The sequence below is a fragment of the Artemia sp. Qi Xiang Cuo genome, chromosome 20, assembly GCF_049724085.1.
Source record: "Artemia sp. Qi Xiang Cuo chromosome 20, ASM4972408v1, whole genome shotgun sequence".
Lineage (NCBI taxonomy): Eukaryota > Metazoa > Arthropoda > Branchiopoda > Anostraca > Artemiidae > Artemia > Artemia sp. Qi Xiang Cuo.
Window position 1 is genome coordinate 53,875,994 of NC_142813.1, and position 21,591 is coordinate 53,897,584.

The window sequence follows — 21,591 nt, forward strand, 5'->3', positions numbered from 1 at the left end:
GACAAAAGCAATTATTATATTCAGAAAGAGCATAAAAACAGCATCTAGTGGAATGTTCATTTATTCATAAGTCAACAATATGAACAGCAAAATATTTACCAACAGATTTTCTACTTAAATAAAGTACAAGGAAACTGTTTTCAGCTTCACAACTTTACTCAATCCCAATTTATGATGCTTCAAAGATCTGCAAATACAATTCCTAAATTTAGAAAAAAATATTGATATGGCTAAAATTCTATTCAAATAACAGGAATTGCAACTGATAACTAGAAATTAAAATAAAATGTTGTTTTGTCAAAATTCCCAGAGTATATTTTTGGCCCTGGATTCATTACTGAAAGTTTCATTTTCCTTACCTAACCTCTTTCTAAGATAGCAAAAAAGTAGCCAAACTAGAATTTCACCAGTGAATGAAACTTTCAGGAGTGCTAAAGTCTTAATGATCTCTTTAGCTTAAATTCCATTTTGCAGTCATAGAAGGATGTCACCTTGTGGAATTCTTGTCATTGTTGACTTCAAATTTTGGTTGAGGACTCTGGGGCAATCAAGTATAGACATATCTCCTTAAGCTCTCAGTCCTTGTCCACACCTTGTTTGAATGACTCCATGGTTTAAGATTAGATGGTTTGATTGCTTAGAGAGTTCCAAAGCAGAGCAATAGAGACAGGGTAGATGTGGTAAGATTCTTGTTGGTTAGTGGTTTTTTGGGAAATTTTCTGGGAGCTCTCCAGATTCTCTGGTTAGGGTTGCTAGAAAGAAGGCTTGAATTGAGGTTGGCTTCTGGAATGCTTGAATGCTATTATAACATCATCTCTTTTTCTGTGGTAGATAAGGGTTGCAATTTTTAATGCTCCAAGCCTCTCCTAGGAAACTATTTGGTATGTACGAGAACCTTTTCATTACTGAGCTATGAATTAGGTGAACATACCATTCCATGCCTTTTTTATCCTCTTTCCAAATATAATGGGATGATCACTTTACTTGGAAATTCAGTTTTAAATGCTTTATAGATCCTCAAAGATAATAATTTTTTTCTAATTCTTGGCTAAGGAACTTGAGTCGAGTTGTTGTTTAAAACTTAATATTTGACTAAATTCACTTTTTAAAGTTAATCCACAGGCATTGATTTTTCACTATCCAATTGGAAATAGAATTTTAAATTAATTTTGCCATGTTTATTTATACTGTTTAATTTAATTTATTTTACACCCATCATAAACACAGAAATTTATGAAAAAACAGCAGAAAAGATAAAACAAAAAAACATACATTTAATGGTACAGACAAAGCAAATACACATACACATCAATCGAAGTGACGAGAGTAGAGGTAGCCAAGGATGGCTGCTACCCTCCAACTTAGCGCAATACTTGTCAAGCAACTGATTCACTGCAGAAAATGGATCAGTTACTGCATATTGCCAGATCAGGTACAAATTACTTGTTCTCAGTGGGATTTGCAGCAGAAACTTCAAATATCTGAAGAAAATTCTATGGATTTTAAATTTATCTTCTTTATGCAAAAGTTTCCAAAATGGTGTTATATATAATATATGTGGCACCGCGATAGCATTATAAATTCTAGCTAGTGAAAACCTATTAAGATTGCTCATATTATATTAAGGCTCTGTTTTCTGAGTGCTAAAATTTGCTTGGCATTGCAATATCAAGCATAGAAAAGCAAGCAATAGCAGCAAAAAAACAAGAGATTGTTTTCCTTCTTAAAAAATGCATGAAAACAAATTAAATTCAACAGTAACTATAAAAGTGAAAAAAAGGAGAAATACCTTAGATGATTGCAAGTCACTGGCTGGAGGCTGGTCTTCCTCATTATTCATCAAGAGGATTAGAAATCTGGTTGAAACAAAATGTCTCAGGCATTTCAGAACCCTTACATAATAGTTGAAATATCTAACAGCTATGTATTCCTAATTAATTATCAAAATTTGTCATGTTTTTTTTTTCATCAAGCAACCATCACCATCGAAAAGAACTATCACCATTTACATCATAGCTGGGTTGGTAGGAAAATATTTCCCCTTAGCTTTCATACCATCAAATACCCAGAAGGGATTTGGAAGTTATATCCCCTTTCAATCCAGATTGTTATGATAATGAAGATTTGTGCTCTTAAATACAGAACAACCAAATGTTTTGTTAGCCCATGAAGCTGGTGGCAAATTGCCAAGCTCGTCAGAGGCTCAAATACCAGCCCCATCCCTACATGCACTAACATCTTATCGTCTAGTGCTTTCAGTAAGCCCTGTAGTTTTGTAGCCATTGGGAAATAGGATAGTTACACCTGAACAAGTACAATCACATCCCAGTACCACCAAGAAAACAAATGCTTCAGGGAAGAAAGGAAGGCAGAGCAAAAGTGTTCACTGATATATCAAGACTAAAGCTGCGAGATTGCCAAAGATTAAAGCTGCCTGTGCTACAAGGAAGGCAAAGAAGAGGGGGAAAAAAATGAAGCAAGCAAAACAAAGAAGCAGTATGTGAAGAGATTTGGGGGGTGAAAATGAAACTGGAAAGGGTCAGACAGTGACTTTTGATGACAATTCAGACGGTTACCTTGGGTAAGATAGTGAAAAGGAATGTGTACTTAGTTTTGATTTGGGTTGCTGTTGGCAACTTTTTAAAAATCATCTATGAGGGTCATTAGGGAAAATGTAGAACCTACTGCAGAGGTCAGTGTGACAACTATGAGTGGTGGGAGAGCTAATGTGTGAAAGTGGCTTGAATAACCAGATTAAGAGTAAAAAACTACATGAAAGAGGATTAAGAGTAAAAACCCCCCAGTACTTGGGCAGTGTGTGATTTTGGACAAATGTTTTGACTAAAATGTATCTTCCTTAAACAAGGGCAGCCAGCTTTTAATCTTCTAGCCAAGCCTATTTAAATATGATTACTCTTTTTCACAACCCATGTCAGGGATTTAATCACTCCATGATTGAGATACTTCAATTTTAAGATCATTCGTCCAAGATTCGGTAGTAGCCTTTTTTCCAAGATTAGACTCAAGCTAAAAATTTGCAATTACAATTAAGCCTCTACTATTAACCATTTTTGCATTTAGAAAAGTTACCATTGTATATGGGTGAATTATTCAAACTGATGAAACACTTATTAAGAAAATTTAGACAGATTAAGTGGAGAAACTCTAAAAAACAGAATTTTGATGCCAATAGATATATCAAAAGAATCAGATTTTATGCTGATGTCAAATATACAAGTCTTATCAATTTTAATATTACCCATCAAAAGCTATGCGCCTGAGAAAATTTGCTTTATTTTCGAAAAAAGGGGAAAACACCCCTTAAAAGTCATAGAACTCTAATGAAAATCTACCATCTGATTCAGAGTATCAGATAACCCTACTGTAGAAGTTTCAAGCTCCTATCTGCAAAAACCTTGAATTTTGATTTTTTGTCAGAAGAAAAATCATGGATACATGTTTATTTGTTTTGTTTTGTTTTTATTTCCCCAGGGGTGATCGTATCGATCCAGTAGTCCTAGAATATTGTAAGAGGGCTCTTTTGTACGGAAATTAAAATGTTCTAGTGCCTCTTTTAAGTGACCAAAAAAATTGGAAGGCATTTTGGCCCCCTCCCATGCTCATTTTTTCCCTGAAGTCACCCAGTGAAAATATTGAGATAGCCATTTTTTTCAGCATAGTCGAAAATGTAATAAATATGTCTTTAAGGATGGCTTAGTCCTCTACAGTCCTCGCGGAAAGGGCTGCAAGTCATGAACTTATACCATTGTTTACGTATAGTATTGGTTACCGGGAAGCATGCTGACGTTTTCACCCCAGGGGTGATCGTATCGACCAAGTGGTCCTAGAATATTGCGGGAGGGCTAATTCAAACGGTAATTAAAAGTTCTAGTGCCCTTTTTAAGTGACCAAAAAAAACAGAGGGTGACTAGGCCCCCTCAAATGCTCATTTTTTTTCCCAAAGTCACCCGATAAAAATTTTAGAGATAGCCATTTTGTTCAGCATGGTCAAAAAATGTAATAATTATGTCTTTAAGGATGATTAACCCCCACACTACCCGGGGGAAGGACTGCAAGTTATGAACTTTTTCCAATATTTACATATAGTATTGGCTATTGGGAAGTATACAGACGTTTTCACTGTGGATTTTTTTCTGGTAGTGGGGGGGGGTCAGGGGTTACGTGGGAAGATATTTAAAGGGAGGAAGTTTTCATGGGGAAAGGGACATTGCTATGAAGGGGGCGCCGGATTTCCCAGCATTATTTAAAAAAAAAACTATCAGAAATTAAATAATAAAAAAAACTATTTTTTTCAACTGAAAGTAAGGCGCAAAATCGAAATTTAAAATTTAAAGCGAATAGAAATTAATACGTATACGATTGGGTTCGCCCCCCTGCTCATTACCTCACTCTTTACACTAAAGTTTTTTTAGTACTTTCATCAGAGCTATTTATTCTAGTTAACGGCCTTTCTGAATAGGGAGTCATTCTTAAAGAACTGGAACAAAATTTGAACTTAGCGTAAAGAGCAAGGTATTGACTAGGGGGCAAAACCCCTTATATACGCAATAAAAATATATGAATATCGAAGTTCGTATCGTAAGTTAATTTGTAAATTACGTCAGAACAAAATTTTGAGAAAGCCATTTAGCCAAAAAAAGTAAAATTAATATGCAAATTTTTGTTTTAATTACTCATGTACGGTGAGCCAAAATAAAAGCTGCATTAACTCAAAAACGTTCAGAAATTAAATAAAAAAACAAGTTTTTTTAACTGAAAGTAAGGAGCGACATTAAAACTTAAAACGAACAGAAATTATTCCATATATGAAAGGGGCTGTCCCCTCCTCAACGCCTTGCTATATACACTACAGTTTGACTCTGTCTCACAACTTTGTTTTTTAAAACAATACAAAACTTTAGCGTAAAGAGCGAGGCGTTGAGGAGGAGGACAGGCCCTTTCATATACGGAATAATTTCTGTTCGTTTTAAGTTTTAATGTCGCTCCTTACTTTCAGTTAAAAATACTTGTTTTTTTTTATTTATTACATAATGGGACTGTGAGTTTCTGTTGGTCACAAAAGGGTTAAAATAGGCTCAGTTAGGACTTCTAGAATGGAATAAACTGAAAGCACCTTTCAAAATCCATTAAGTGGAGCACTGTTGACAAGAATAAAGCTTAAAAATGTTATAATTATTGTAGGTAGTTCCCTACAAATTTTCCTACAATGCTACTGCATGTTCAAGTAGCAAACTCAATTATTCCTGATAACTTTCAGAAGGATGAATTAAGTCAAAACTCACTACATGAATAGTGAGAGCATAGTGAATAGTGAGTGAGCTTGCCAAATGGTTGCTCCTTTACACAGGAACAGCTAAGGGCATTAGTTTGAAACTTTCAGAGAATGTTAAGGGGGGGGTGAACCAAATCAGAAAACAGTATGTGCATCAGTTTTGGCAAAAAGACATACCAGCTATGTATCAGGAGTTTCTAGGGGTATTAAATTGAAACTTTCTGGACACCCTGTGCAACCAGGTTGTCAAAAAGGTGTATGAGCCATATCTTAAGAATAGATAAAGGTATCAAGTAGAAACTAAACCTAAATATGCTATGTGTATTCAGGTTGTCAAAATGGTATATCTTGGAAATCTCAGGAACAGCTGAAAGTTACATTCACCTAACTCAATTACTTTCCAGGGTAGCAAGAAGCTCTTTAAATACAATTTTACCAAATTGTGTCCTGAGAAGATCTTTTGAGGTGTTTACCTCTTCCTCATCTAGAGAGCATTAACCTTTGAGGGACTTGGACAAACTATGTGTTGTAAAAACAAAACTTGTTATCCCAGCAAATCACCCCATCACCCCATTCCTTGATGGTCCCATATATTGTCTTAAACAATATGTTTATTTATTTTTAAATATAATTATAATTTATTTTCTTGTATAATTAAAATTATATTATATAATTAATATAATATAATTATATTATTGTATTATAAAAATATAATTATATTTTATTTTATTATAATTTATTTTCAATATAATTATTTATTTTCTTGCAATGTATCATGTATTCTGTGTTAAAGCTCGTTTGCCGAATTCTTTACTTGTGAAACAACTTTGTCCAAGTAATTTGAATGGAATTGTTGGAATTTGATATCACTATAGAGTCTATTTAAGTACTTTTTATTGGATTTTAAATAAATATCCTAATATAGCCTAAAATTCAAAACATTGAGTCAAAGAATCACAGAAAAAAAAACAAAATGAAACATAAACCTTTTTTCCAAAGCTAAGAAAGGTAGACCTATCTCCCCAGCAATTTTCTAAGCTTTTGAAATAGAAAGATATTAGAGGTAAGAGTACCAGCCTCTAACTAAGTTAGAGGCTGTTTATTGGTAAAGTTTCATTAGCCTAACCCAACTTTTTTCAAAGATAACAAAAAGCCTCTCATCTAGAATTTGAAAGTGTTTTGCATATTATAAAGTAGGAATTTTATTATTATACTACAGTGTTTTCTTCAAAGTTTTGGATATACCCCAGGGCTAAGGTAATGAGCCATTTGCTACCACATCACTGTACTAGCACTATATTATCAGTCTTCTACATCCTACTAGGAATCCTTTTGACTATTTCTCTCATTTTTAGAGGGACTAAAAATATGGTTTTGTTTACCTAAATTTTAAAATTTAACACATTCCTTTTACAAAACAGGATTATGGCCAAATGCGGCCTATTAGTAAATAAAGCAATGGAGTGCAAGTTTTAGAAGTCCAAAACTCTGCTGGACTGGTGGCATCTACTTTTGGAAATTAAAATTATGTAATATCAGTTCCAATGTAAAAGTTGTAAATGTTCAAATTCGCTGATGCATGAATGTTAAAATGGTATATATTTCTTGAATAAGAGTAGACTGCTACTTAACCTATCTTTATTTTAAGTTCAAAACAGGTTTTTTACTATCCAGAAACTAGTACATGATGGTTGGTATATCTGGCCATATTGGGGGAGGGGCTGGTGCAATTGTCTGGGTAATGGCCATAATACTCAGAAAGAGTATTGAATAGGAAATCAAATAAAGCTACTCCTTTATCATCACAGCGTTTCTTTTAAATTAGGAATGAATAAAATATTCTAAGCCTTATTTCTAGGGTTGGGAAGATTGCATAGAAGACAGATAATAATAATAATAATAAAAAAATACTTTGGGGCTTTTAGGCTCTTATGCTTTGGCTCGTGGTTTTGAAAAAAAAACGCAATTCCTGTAACCTCAGCTAGATTTTAGGAAAGGCTTCTTTTTTTCTAAATTTAGTATTTGTTAATTAATTTTTTTCTAGTTTTTAAACCTTATGAATCAAGATTTAGCAAAACTATAAGGCTCGAAGCAAATTCTCTTGTGCCTCATCTGAGCTAAGGATATATTTTAGAGGTCATGTGTTTACAAAACAGAGTTTTTTCAAGGTCATCAAAGGTCACTGTTCATCAGAGGGGACAGGAGCGAGATAGATATATCAAAAGATCTTCCAACAGTATGTTTCCAAATAGAAAAAAAAATCAGGTAAAACTACAGTGTAAATACTTTTTGATTTCTGGAAAATCTGTTAAATTAAATTTATAGTTATTTCAGGAATAAATCTGCTGTCCAAGCTAGAGGAGAGAGAAAGAAGTTGTTTTTAGTACACAAGGCCATATTCAGGGGAGGGGCTAGGGGGTTTGAACCCCCCCCCCCCAAATATATATATATATATATATATATATATATATATATATATATATATATATATATATATATATATATATATAAACATACATTTTTTATGTGTTTTTAAAGTTATTTTTTGTAAACCCCCCCCCCTCCAAACAAAAATGAATTCAGGATTGACTGTTTTTCAAAGACAAAAAAATCAAAATTATGGATTTTTGACTCAGGTTTAGTTTAAATAGTAATTGTGTGCAAAATAAATAAATAAAATATATTCTAGATATCCTGCTGAAATATAATTTTTTTTATCACCTATAAAAGTAGAATCAAACTAAAGTCAATGATATTTTTTTTAAACCTGCGTTAGAACAGGATCAGTTAAGACTTCTAGAATGGAACAAACTGGTAGCACCTCTGAAAATCCATTAAATAGAGGACTGTTGACAAGAATAAAGCTAAAGAGGTTATAGTTATTGTAGGCAGTTCCCTAGGAATTTTCCTATAATGTTACTGCATGTTCAAGTAGCCAACTCAACTATTCCTGAAAACTTTCAGGGATAGCTCAGGAGGATGAACTAAGTCAAAACTCAATACATGAATACAACTTGTCAAACGATTGATCCTTTACAATATATACAGAACAGCTAAGGGCATTAGGTTGAAACTTTCAGAGAATATTGAGGGGATGGTGAACCAAATCAGAAGACAGTATCTGCATCAGTTTTATCAAAAGGATCTATCTGCAATGTATTGGGAGTTTCTATGGGTATTGAATTGAAACTTTCAGGTAATTTTGAACTTAATCAGAGGACACCCTGTGCAAGCAGGTTGTCAAAAAGGTGTATCTGCAATATCTTAAGAGCAGCTAAAGGTATTAAGTTGAAACCAACCAAAAGGTGCTATTTGCATCCAGGTTGTCAAAATGGCATATCTTGGAAATCTTAGGAATAGCTAAGGGTAGTTAGTTGAAACTTTCCAGGCATGTTGAGAACAGATGTTTAACCAAATTGAAAGAAACTTTCTGTATCCAGGCTTTTGAAAATACATGCCTGTAATATTTCAGGAAAAGCTAAGGGTATTAAGTTTAAACTGCCAGGCAATGTTTAGGGGGAGGGGGTTAACTAAATCAAAAAACATTATGTGTATGCAGGATGACAAAAAGGTATATCTGCAGCAAAAAGGAATGGCCAAACATATTTAGTTGAAACTTTCAGGAGATGCTTAACTAAATTGAAAGATACTGTGTGCATCCAGGTTGTCAAAAGAGCATATCTGCAATATCTTGGGAACATCTAAGTATACTAAGCTCAAACTTTCAGGGAATGTTAAGTGGGGGTGTTGAACTAAATCAACAGACTTTATTTGTTCAGATGGTTGAAAACACATATCTACAATATATTAGCAGCAGTTAAGGGTTTCAAGTTGAAATTTTTATGTAGCACTGAGGGGTAATTATAATTCAATCAAAAGACACTATCTGGATTTAGGTGAGCAAAAGAATTTAGCTGTAATATTTAAGGAATGGCTATTGGTATTAAGTAGAACATTTTACAGCATGCTGAGTGGAGGTTAAATTAAATCAAAAGACACCATGTGCACCCATGTTGTCAAAAGGGTGTATTTAAAATATCTCAGAAATAGCTAAGGATATCAGATTAGAGGGATGTTGGACTAAGTCAAAAGAAACATGTGCATCCAGGTTGTCAAAATGATATTTGTGCAATATTTCATAACAGTCAAGGGTATTAACTTCAAACTCTAAAAGTCTGTTGTGGAAGATACTCAAGTAAATCAAAAGGCACTATGTCTGTAGGTTTTCAAAAGCACTTATCTGTAATATCTCAGAAATGGCTAAGGGTATCGAGCTAAAACTCGATATTTGTTTTCTCAAGTGGCAGCAAATGTGGTTGAACTGATTCTTCATGCTCTCTTTTAATTTTTTGGACAACAATTCACAGCTTTTTTTTTATAAATGAGCTCAAAATGTGTTTATTTAAACAATCAAGCGATTAAAACAAAGCAATACCTACAATAAGATGCGTATAATGAAATCATTGAACAATGTTTATTGATATTCTTTGTTGTAATATGGTGGAGATCAGTATGGGTTCAACCCTAGAGAAGGCCAAAAATTTTAGAAATTTTTGATCTATTTCTTTGAATAGTATTGCCCCTATCCATCCATCCAAAATTCAGGATTTTTTATGCTAGAAACATGAAAAAAACTTTTTTAATGTTAATGCTTCAAAAATGAACGGGCTCATTTAGTTGTATTTGTTTTAAACAGTAATATTTGACGTTGCGTTTTTTGAAAGGTAATTAATAAGTAAATAACTTGCAATTGTTCACTGATCAATTTTGTTGTATTCTAATTCACAGATAACAGTCCAATAGGCAAAAATACTTTTATTTGATGACCGTGAAACGACAAAAAGAAATCTCTGGATATTTTGGATATTTCGGGGTTTATCCCTATTGAACTGTTATTTGAACGTCATGGAAAGACAGTTTGGTCTTCGAAAATACATGTGTACTCTAAACATTTTTGAGGGGAGGTGCTTATCAAAATATGCCCAATTTATATATATATATATATATATATATATATATATATATATATATATATATATATATATATATATATATATATATATATATATATATATATATATATATATATATATATATATATATATATATATATATATATATATATATATATATATATATATATATATATATATATATATATATATATATATATATATATATATATATATATATATATATATGTATATATATATATATTATTTATTTATTTGAAAACCGTCATGCAAAAGCAAGAAGAAGGAGCAGTAAAAGAAAACAAAATAATAGAATAATAAAGACAAGATTTGAATGCTTCACAAAATACAAGACAAGCAAATATACGAAAGAAGCCAGAATAAAAAAAACAAACTTCTAAGTGAACGAGTATAAACAAAAGCATTTACTTCCTAATGTACTCATTATCTTACCACTGCAAGATATGGCTCCAGTCGTGTTACAATTTAATTATTAAAATTAACGATACTTGTTAAAACGGCAGTACACGAATCAGTTTATACTATAACGAATAAAAACAAACGAGCTTCGAGTCCAAGGTGGGAGCCAAAGGAGATAATTTGAGAAACGATAATAGCATCATTTAATTTACATACTAGATGTGCAAAAAAAATCTTCAAAACAGCAGGACATACTATATATGCTGCAGAACGATGACGTTAAACAATCTTACAAGAATTAAATTATTATTATTAAAAAAATTTGAAAACCCATCACAATTAAACACAACAAGACAGACCATAGGAAAAAGAAAAACACAATACATCACTGCTTAAGAATGTGGGACTAATCATTCAAATTCCCATCTATTTCCCCATCTATTTCGATGGGAGGGACCTCCCTTAAATTGTGGAGGCTAGGTGAACGGGAACTGCCGCTTTCCCTGCTATGTAAGATTTTCAGAATTAACAGAAAAGCCCAAATCAAAAATTTTCACGACTATTTTTGCCAATTTTTCAATCTTCCCGAATAAACAAGCAGAAGAGGGGAGGTTACTTGCTGCAAGTGCCGTCGTACCTGCGGGGAGTGGAGTCTCTCTTAAATTGCAGGGAATAGGTAGCGAGGACCTACGCCTTCCTTGCTTATCGGTTCTCAACATGGCACAGACGTCTCTATGTCTCAAACCAATCCTGAACTTTCTCCAGTTGGATCTAACGTTGCTGTCGAAAATGACATGCAACTCCTTTGATTTAGCAGCATTAAGTGACGCTAAACTTGATCTCCTTCAACTAGCATTCCCTGAAAGAGTAGCTATATCCACAAGAAGCCACACAAAATACTCAGCAACATCAGAAATATTACATTCGCCAGCTGAATTTGATAGGAATAATATCCCACTTCCAACTTTTGTCATCACTCATCCACCTTAAGTTCCACAGGTCCTCGAAACCAATTTCTCTATGCTGTTAGGTGTAATTCGGGATCTGAAGAGCTCAGTGTCCGTGATAAAGCAGTATACGACGAGTGTTAAATTGACAACTTGCCCAGATGCTGGAGCTATAGCCCTAGCAAACGACAAGCCAAACTCAAACTCAAAAACCGAGTCAAACTCAAAACGAGCAGAAATTAACATAAGTTGGGCGCAAAACCCCTATGCCTTCCCAAGGCCAGAACAAAATTTGCACTTTACTAAAAAAAAAATAAATGCTTTTACTTTTATAACTTTAATAAATCAAATAATTTTAACATTTTGATTACTAAATATCAGTATATGTATATTAAACTGACAATGCACATTCATTTGTATTTTTTTCAGTAACGTGCAAATTTCGTTCTGGCCTTGGGAAGGCATAGGGCTTTTGCCCCCAACTAATGTTAATTTCTGCTCGTTTTGAGTTTGACTCGGTTATTTATTGTAATTTCTGTTTGTTTTGGGTTTCATTTATTTATCGATGCTGATTTGTGGTAGTTTCGAGCTTGGTAGATTATTTGATTTTATTTTTGCTCATTTTTTGTTTAATGGAGTTCTTTACTTTTCTTTGAAACTTATTTTGTGGAAAAACTTTTTTAAATTAATTTCTTTTCGTTTTATATTGACATAGTCTTTTCAAGGAAAAAGAAAATAACACTTTAAATCCTTTCGTTTTTTAAGACTTTATAGTTTGGTCTGCTACGAAGACTTTATAGTTTGGTCGATACGAAGTGCCCTAGTCTAAACAACAACAACAACAAAAAATATTACTAATCACTTTTGACTATTAAAAGGGCACTAGCCTTTGAATTTCCAATCGAATTAACCTTTTTTTGAAGTTTCTACGATAACGGATTCTATAAAAACCTTATATGCGCCCAGAGCATAACTTAAAACTCTTGCCCTGAGAGTTGTGGGGGAGTGTTCTTCTCAAAAACATATCTTCTATCTGGAAATCAACTAGCCTACGCTGGACAAAAGGGCTATCTCAAAATTTTGATTGGATGTGTTTGGGTGAATGATGGACGTGGGGGGGGGGCTAGTTGCCCTCCAATCAATTTCGACTATCAAAAAGGGCACTAGCCCTTTGAATTTCCAATCAAATGAGCCCCTTTTGAAATTTCTGTTACAAAACCTTCAATAACAATTTTATAGGCCTACGGTCAAAGCTTAACACCCTTACTCTAAGGTTGTTTCGAAGTTCCCACCTTAAAAACTTATTTCCTATCTGGAAATCAACAATGATAAAGGATCTCGCTGTCTCACAATTTTTATTTGATTTGTTGGGGGAACGATGGGCGTGGGGGAGGGGTTAGTTGTCCTCCAATCACTTTCGACTATTAAGAAGGGAACTAGCCCTTTGAATTTCCAATCGAATGAGCCTGTTTTGAGGTTTCTACGACAACGCCTTCTTATAAATCCTCATATGCCCCAGGGCATAACTTAAAACCCTTGCCCTGAGGGTTGTGGGGAAGTGTCCTCTGGGGGAGTGACCTCATAAAAAAAATACTATCTATCCGGAAATCAACTAGCCTACGCTGAACAAAATGGCTCTCTCCTAATTCTTAGTGGATTTGTTTGGGGGACTGCTGGGCGTGGGGGGCTAGTTGACCTCCAATCACTTTCAACTATCAAAAAGAGCACTAACCCTTTGAATTCCCAATTGAATGAGCCTGTTTTGAAGTTTCTACGACAACGCCTTCTATAAAAACCTTATATGCCCCCAGGGCATAACTTAAAACCTTTGCCCTGAGGGTTGTGAGGGAGTCTCCTCCTCAAAAACATATGATCTATCTGGAAATCAACTACGCTGAACAAAATGGCTATCTAAAAATTTTGATTTGATGTGTTTGGGGGACTGATGGGCGGGGGGGGGGGGCTAGTTGCCCTCCAATCCATTGACTTTTAAAAAGGGCACTAGACCTTTGAATTTCCAATCGAATGAGCCTGTTTTGAAGTTTCTACGACAATGCCTTCTATAAAAAACCTTATACGTCCCCAGGGCGTAACTTAAAACCATTGCCCTGAGGGTTGCAGGGGAGTGTCCTCCTCAAAAACATATTTTCTATCTGGAAATCAACTACGCTGAACAAAATGGTTATCTCACAATTTTGTTTGAATGTGTTTGGGGGAATAATGGGCGTGGGGGGCTAGTTGCCCTCCAATCACTTTCGACTATTAAAAAGGACACTAGCCCTTTGAATTTCCAATCGAATGAGTCTGTTTTGAAGTTTCTACGACAACGCCTTCTATAAAAAACCTTATATGCCCCCAGGGCATAACTTAAAACCCTTGCTCCGAGGGTTGTGGGGGAGTGTCCTCCTCAAAAAGATATTTTCTATCTAGAAATCAGCTACGCTGACAAAATGCCTATCTCAAAATTTTGATTGGATGTGTTTGGGGGAATGATGGGCGAGGGGCGGGGGGGGGGGGCTAGTTTCCTTTGAATTTCCAATCGAATGAGCCTGTTCTGAAGTTTCTTCGACAACGCCTTCTATAAAAACCTCATATGCCCCAGGGCATAACTTTAAACCCTTGCCCCAAGGGTTGTGGGGGAGTGTCCTCCTCAAAAGATATTTTCTATCTGGAAATCAGCTATGCTGACAAAATGCCTATGTCAAAATTTTGATTGGATGTGTTTAGGGGAATGAGGGGCATCGGGGGGGGCAAGTTACCCTCCAATCACTTACGGCTATTAAAAAGGGCACTATCCCTTTGAATATCCAATCGAATGAGCCTGTTTTGAAGTTTCTACGAAAACGCCTTCTACCCTCAGTAGACCTTATATGCCCCCAGTGCATAACTTAAAGCCCTTGCCCTGAGGGTTGTCGGGAGTGTCCTCCTCAAAAACCTATTTTCTATCTGGAAATCAATTACGTTGAAAAAATGGCCATCTCACAATTTTGATTGGATGTGTTTGGGGGAAAGATGGGCGTGGGGGGGGCTAGTTGCCCTCCAATCCCTTATGGCTATTAAACAGGGCACAAGCCCTTTGAATTTGCAATCAAATGAGCCAGTCTTGAAGTTTCTACGACAACGCTTTCTATAAAAAAGTTATATGCCCCCAGGGCATAACTTAAAACCCTTGCCCTAAGGGTTCTGGGGGAGTGTCTTCCTCAAAAACATATTTTCTATCTTGAAATCAACTCCGTTGAACAAACGGGCTCTCTCCCAAGTGGCCTGGGCTGTGGTTGCGGGACTGATGGGCGTGGGGGGGCCTAGTTGCCCTCTAATATCTGTCGAATATTAAAAAGGGCACTAGCCCTTTGAGTTTGCAATAGAATGAGCCTTTTTTGAAGTTTCTACGACAACGCCTTCTATAAAAACTTTATATGCCCCCAGGGCATAACTTAAAACCCATGCCCTGGGGGTTGTAGGGGAGTGTCCTCCTCAAAAACCTATTTTCTATCTGGAAATCAACTACGTTGAACAAAATGGCCATCTCACAATTTTGATTGGATGTGCTTGGGGGAAAGATGTGCGTCGGGGGGCTAGTTGCCCTCCAATCCCTTTGGACTATTAAAAAGGGCACTAGCCCTCTGAATTTCCAATCGAATGAGCCTTTTTTGAAGTTTCTACGACAACGTCTTCTATAAAAACGCTATATGCCCCAGGGCATAACTTAAAACCCTTGCCCTGAGGGTTGTGGGGGAGTGTCCTCCTCAAAAACATATTTTCTATCTTTAAATCAACTACGCTGAACAAAATGGCTATCAAATTTTGATTGGATGTGTTTGGGGGAATGATAAGCTTGTGGGGGGGCTAGTTGCCCTCCAATCACTTTCGACTATTAAAAAGGGCACTAGAACTCTTGCCCTGAGGGTTTTGGGGGAGTGTCTTCCTCAAAAACATAGTTTCTATCTGGAAATCAACTACGCTGAACAAAATGGCTTTCTCACAATTTTGATTGGATGTGTTTGGGGGAATGATGGGCGGGGGGGGGGCTAGTTGTCTTCCAATCACTTTCGACTATTAAAAAGGGCAAACGCCCTTTGAATTTCCAATCGAATGAGCCTGTTTTGAAGTTTGTACGACAACGCCTTCTATAAAAACCTTATATGCCCCAGGGCATAACTTTAAACCCTTGCCCCAAGGGTTGTGGGGGAGTGTCCTCCTCAAAAGATATTTTCTATCTGGAAATCAGCTACGCTGACAAAATGCCTATATCAAAATTCTGATTGGATGTGTTTGGGGGAATGATGGGCGTGGGGGGGGGGGCTAGTTGCCCTCCAATCACTTTCGACTATTAGAAAGGGCACTAGCCCTTTGAATTTCCAATCGAATGAGCCTGTTTTGAAGTTTCTACGAAAACGCCTTCTACCCCCAGTGGAAGGTGTCATATAAGGTCTACCCTCAGTAGACCTTATATGCCCCCAGGGCATAACTTAAAACCCTTGCCCTGAGGGTTGTGGGGGAGTGTCCTCCTCAAAAGCCTATTTTCTATCTGGAACTCAACTACGGTGAACAAAATGGCCATCTCACAAGTTTGATGGGATGTGTTTGGGGGAAAGAGGGGCGTGGGGGGGGTGGCTAGGTGCCCGCCAATCCCGTTGGACTATTAAACAGGGCACTAGTCCTTTGAATATCCAATCGAATGAGCCTTTTTTGAAGTTTCTACGACAACGCCTTCTGTAAAAACGTTATATGCCTCCAGGCCATAATTTAAAACCCTTGCCCTGAGGGCTGTCGGGGAGTGTCCTCCTCAAAAACACATTTTCTATCTAGAAATCAACTACGCTGAACAAAATGACTCTCTCAAAATTTTGATTGGATATGTTTGGGGGAATGATGGGCGGGGGGGGGGGGCTAGTTGCCCTCCAATCACTTTCGACTGTTAAAAAGGGCATTAGCCCTTTTAATTTCTAATCGAATGAGCCTTTTTTGAAGTTTCTATGACAACACCTTCAATAAATACCTTATATGCCCCCAGGGCATAACTTAAAACCCTTGCCCTGAGGGTTGTGGGGGAGTGTCCTCCTCAAACACATATTTTCTATCTGGAAATCAAATACGCTGAACAAAATGGCTATCTCAAAATTTTGATTGGATGCGTTAGGGGGAATGATGGGCGTGAGGGGGGGCTAGTTGCCCTCCAATCACTTTCGACTATTAAAAAGGGCACTAGAACTCTCGATTTCTAATCGAATGAGCCTTTTTTGAAGTTTCTATGACAACACCTTCAATAAATACCTTATATGCCCCCAGGGCATAACTTAAAACCCGGGACCTGTGGGTTGTGGGGGAGTTTCCTCCTCAAACACATATTTTCTTTCAGTAACTCAACTACGCTGAACAACATGGCTATCTCACAATTTTGATTGGATGTGTTTGGGGGAATGATGGGCGTGGGGGGGCTAGTTGCCCTCCAATTACTTTCGACTATTAAAAAGGCCACTAGAACTCTCGATTTCTAATCGAATGAGCCCCTTTCGAAGTCTCTACGACGACCCCTTCTATATGAAGTGCCCTGCTTTAAAGCAAAAAAATAATAAACTGTATATTGTCAACATTGATCTTATATGCCCTCAGGGCATAACTTAAAACCTTTGCCCTGAGGGTTGTGGGGGAGTGTCCTCAAAAAGATATTTTCTGTTTGGAAATCAACTATGCTAAACAAAATGGCTATCTAAAAATTTTGATTGGATGTGTTTGGGGGACTGACGCGCGTGGGGGGGGGGGCAAGTTGTCCTCCAATCACTTTCGACAATTGAAAAGAGCACTAGCCACTCCAATTTCCAATCGAATGAGCCCTTTTCGAAGTTTCTACGACAACTTCTTCGATACGAAGTGCCGGGTATGGAGAAAAAAAAAACAAAAACAACACATTGTGCCCACATCGTTCTTTACTTAGGCAGCGCTAGCGCGCTGCCTATGATTGCCTCCCCACCACTTTTAAGATTTGGCCGAAATTCCTGGATTTGTGTACACCCATGCTAGTGGTTATATCTCCAATATTGACCACGTATTTTCATGGACATCAATTTCTAATCTTCCAGTTACAGTTTGCAGTGATAATCCGATTAGTGACCATTCCAGACTTTCGTTTCAGATGCAGCCAACACAGAGTACTATTTACGCTTGTTCCAGAAAGTGTTGCTTTGGTCCTAAGTTGCATCAAAGCTCCGTTTCATATACTCTGCTCTGGCCCTTCCAATGTCTCAGCCATGGTTGATTTTAACTTTTATTACCATCAAGTAATCCATGTTCTGAAAGTTGTCGAAGCGAAAGCGGTTCCTACAAGACGAGCCGAAATTTGGACAGAAAAACCGATGTGGTCCGAATCCACTGTACTCCAGTAGGCAAAACGACATGCAAAAACGTGACTAAACATTTGGATTGCCTGTGGTAGACCGCTACGATGGACTATATTCGAGCTGAAACGGAGCACAAAACGCAAATATAAAGCTGAAATGAAGAGGTACCGAATTATTGGGCAACAGCTCCCTGGAAATAAAAAATCGTGGCTAAGCCTAATCAGACCAGACGATCGTCCATTTAGTACTTCTCTGACACTGCATGATTGGCACTCTTACTATAATACGATGTATGGAGATAAGAATCTTACTATGACAACTCAATATGAAACGGAAGTTTCCAGCTGGCTTGCACGTTTCTCAGGGCAGCATGGCGTTGTTCCCATTTCCCTTGAGAAGATCAAGTTAACTGTTAGAAAAGTACTTTCCAAAGCCAAGAATGAAATGGACAGCGACAGTCTTTCAATAAAATACCTCAAGCACTTACCTGAATGATTCTATTCCCATCTTCAGCTTATCTTCCAGATGTGTGTAACCAGGGGTTTTGTTCCAAACTCTTTTCTGAAAAGGGTCATCTCATCTGTCGCCAAAAAAGGAAAAGATCCAAACAAATGTAAATCTTATAGACCCATAACCGTCTCGTACACCTTGAGCAAAGTTTTTGAAAATGTTATCTTCTCTGAGCTTGATACTGGACACTTTGGGGACAATCAGCTTGGATTCCAGAAACATCTCGGGTGCCCAGAGGCTCACCGCCTTCTGGCTAACGTACTTATGGACTCAGAAAGAAAAAAGTCGCCTCTGTATATGTGCACTATTGATATATCGAAAGCGTTCGATAGTGTCAATCACATTCAAGCAATGAATGCTCTACTGCACAATGAAGTAACTTCGAACATAGTGAGTACTCTGAAATGTTGTTACGAAAATTCGACTGTGATCAAGTGGAAAGGTACTATCTCAGATCCTGGAAAAATCAGAAGAGGTGTGAGGCAAGACAGCGTTCTTAGTCCTCTTATTTTCAAACATGCTATCTCTAAGATTCCTGATCGTATCTTGCCCTCTCTCCTGCTGAATGGCACTGACCTATCTTACTTGGCATCCGCTGATGACGTCCTTCTGCTCAGTAGATCCGAAGCAGACTTACAAAAGGACCTTAATCGACTCCTAAGTGACTTTCAGACACTGAAAACGTCAAAACTGCTACTATAAATTTGCAAAATTTTTACCGTACATACCCAAGCATTATAGGAATTCCCGCCTGGAAAAATGTGGTCTTAAAGGGCCAATCAGACAATGGTCTTGCATTCAAAATAATTCAGCGCTAAAAGTTAAATTAGATAGACGACGTTTCGCACCTGCGTTTATCTGAGTGTCGTGAATTACAATGAGTGTTGTATCTTTATCTTTTGCTCAGCTAGTTTCTTTTTCTTTTCTTTTTTCTTTTTGTAGTGCTCCACTATAATCTATTTTTATAGATGGTGGATGAATAAATGTTATTATTATTATTTTGTATTATGTTTCGCTATCCGTCTGGCGACGGCAACCTCTGGGTCAGCAACCTTGAATTTCGCAATAGCAAGCGAATTTCTATACCACAGAAGCAGATGAAGCAGATACTTGGCAAAACGAAAGAACATGGATCAGACTTACCTCTTGTCAGTTTTAGTTAGGAGTTTCTAGAAGGTCGCAGTGTAGAGGATATGGGGAAGGGCAACAGCATTATATAGACTTGCTAGATGAGGTCGGTTGTATCGAAGTTTACAAGATATATATATATATATATATATATATATATATATATATATATATATATATATATATATATATATATATATATATATATATATATATACATAATATAACTTATGTTATTTTTAGTACTGAAAGTTTTTGTTTTCTTTTGTTTGGAAAAAATGTTTTTTATCCTGTTAAAATGACTTTGTTTTAAATTAGATGATACATTTTCATCTTCCTTCAGATTATGGGTTCTGGATTAGTTAGAGTAGAATAAATCGAGGGTTAGAAAAATTAAAAGAGTTAATTTAAATATTAGGAGTGCCAAGAAAACTGATTGATCTAAATTTGGTATTAGAAAGGAATGCGCTTTGTAGTTACTGACCTTATCATTTAATATAGTGTTTATTAGTCAATTTTAAATTTAATATAGTGTTAATAGTTAATTAAATGCCCACCCAGGCATTTCTAAAATCCTGATGGCCCCCTCGTGATATTTGAATTTTGACATTAAAAATTTTATGTGTATTCACCCCAAAGAAGCATAAAAGGTCACAAACTTAGTATCTATTTTTTGGGTCGTCATATTTTGTACTAATGAAAAATATTGTTTGAATACAACAACTTTTATACAATGTATAACGCTATGGCAAAACTATCATGTATGTTTTCTGCTCTTTAAATACATTTGCCGAGTTGTCAATGTCGTCGTGACGATACTAGTTATCAATAGCAAAAATTCTTATGTCTCATCTTGTTGTTTTTAATGTATATTTTATGAGCCATAGGATTCATTGTACGAGTCATATGATTTATTCACCATTTGAAGACCGATGTAAGAAAATATCCGACTTTCCGCTTAACCATTTATTAAATACGGTTGGGTAGATCGGTAGGTCCTGTATTTTAGTGTTGATTTAAGTTTCCACTTGTTTGTCTTTTTTTTTTGTTAGACATGTTGGTTACTGTACTGTATAATCGTTATCTATTTGTGTTTGTTTTCTCTTTGTTTGTACTCCTCTAGTGCATTTTTGTAATGTATCGAAAAAAGGCAAAAATAAATTATTATTATTTGAATGTGACGTCATTCGCATGATTTTTTTTTCAAAATTAAGGCTCTAAAATAGTCAGCCGATGGATTCACGTTCTGCCCATGACCCGCCAAAATATTGCCATGCCCTATGCCTGTGCCCCACATTAGGAATGACAGCTCTGAAAAAAGGTCTGTTAAGGAAATGTTGTGGTGTCTAAAAAAAATTTATATTACAAAGCCGTTTTAAAATTGTATTTTCAGGTTTTTCTGGTTTATGTATTGGCGTGTTTTCATTTTCTTTCTTATTCGAAGCCCTGAGGGCATGGAGAGCTGCTCTGGTTTTCAAAACACTTTCTGAAGCAGACACAAATGGACTTCAAGTTACAAATGGAGAAATATGTAGATTCTGCAGTGAAAGGTTTTTTTTTCTGAATTCTTAATTAATATTGGTTGTAAGTGTATTCACAAAAAGGTTAACAGGTAAGAGTTTGTAACAAAATTTGACCTATTTTAATACAGATTTTAAACCTGCCTCCCTTTCTTGACTGTTTATACAATTTGAATACTAAAATTCTTAAAAATTTATGTGATATTCACAGTCATTACCCCCCCCTCCATGCTGATGTAAAGTTCATAACATAAGATACCAGTCCCACTTGTGTTACAGGCATGACTGGATTGGGGATTACATAAATTTGGCCTATAGATGTGCCACTTAATTGACAAGCATGACTTGATTAAGTAGGCTATGCACCAAGAGTTGTGTATATAGCCTACAACTCTATGCACAATTGACAATCATGACTTGAATTATTATACACAACGAGTTGTGTGACTGTATATCCAGCTA

At 36.2% G+C, this 21,591-nt stretch overlaps 1 protein-coding gene across 1 annotated transcript in view; it reads left to right on the top strand.

Moving 5' to 3' along the window:
• The window catches only part of LOC148940361 (high affinity copper uptake protein 1-like), a 44,039-nt gene that overhangs the window by 9,290 nt on the left and 13,158 nt on the right, over window positions 1-21,591 (top strand). The window contains exon 2 of the mRNA XM_089105963.1: window positions 21,003-21,159. Within this exon, the coding sequence (XP_088962089.1) occupies window positions 21,003-21,159 (157 nt within the window). The remainder of the gene's footprint in view (window positions 1-21,002; window positions 21,160-21,591) is intronic.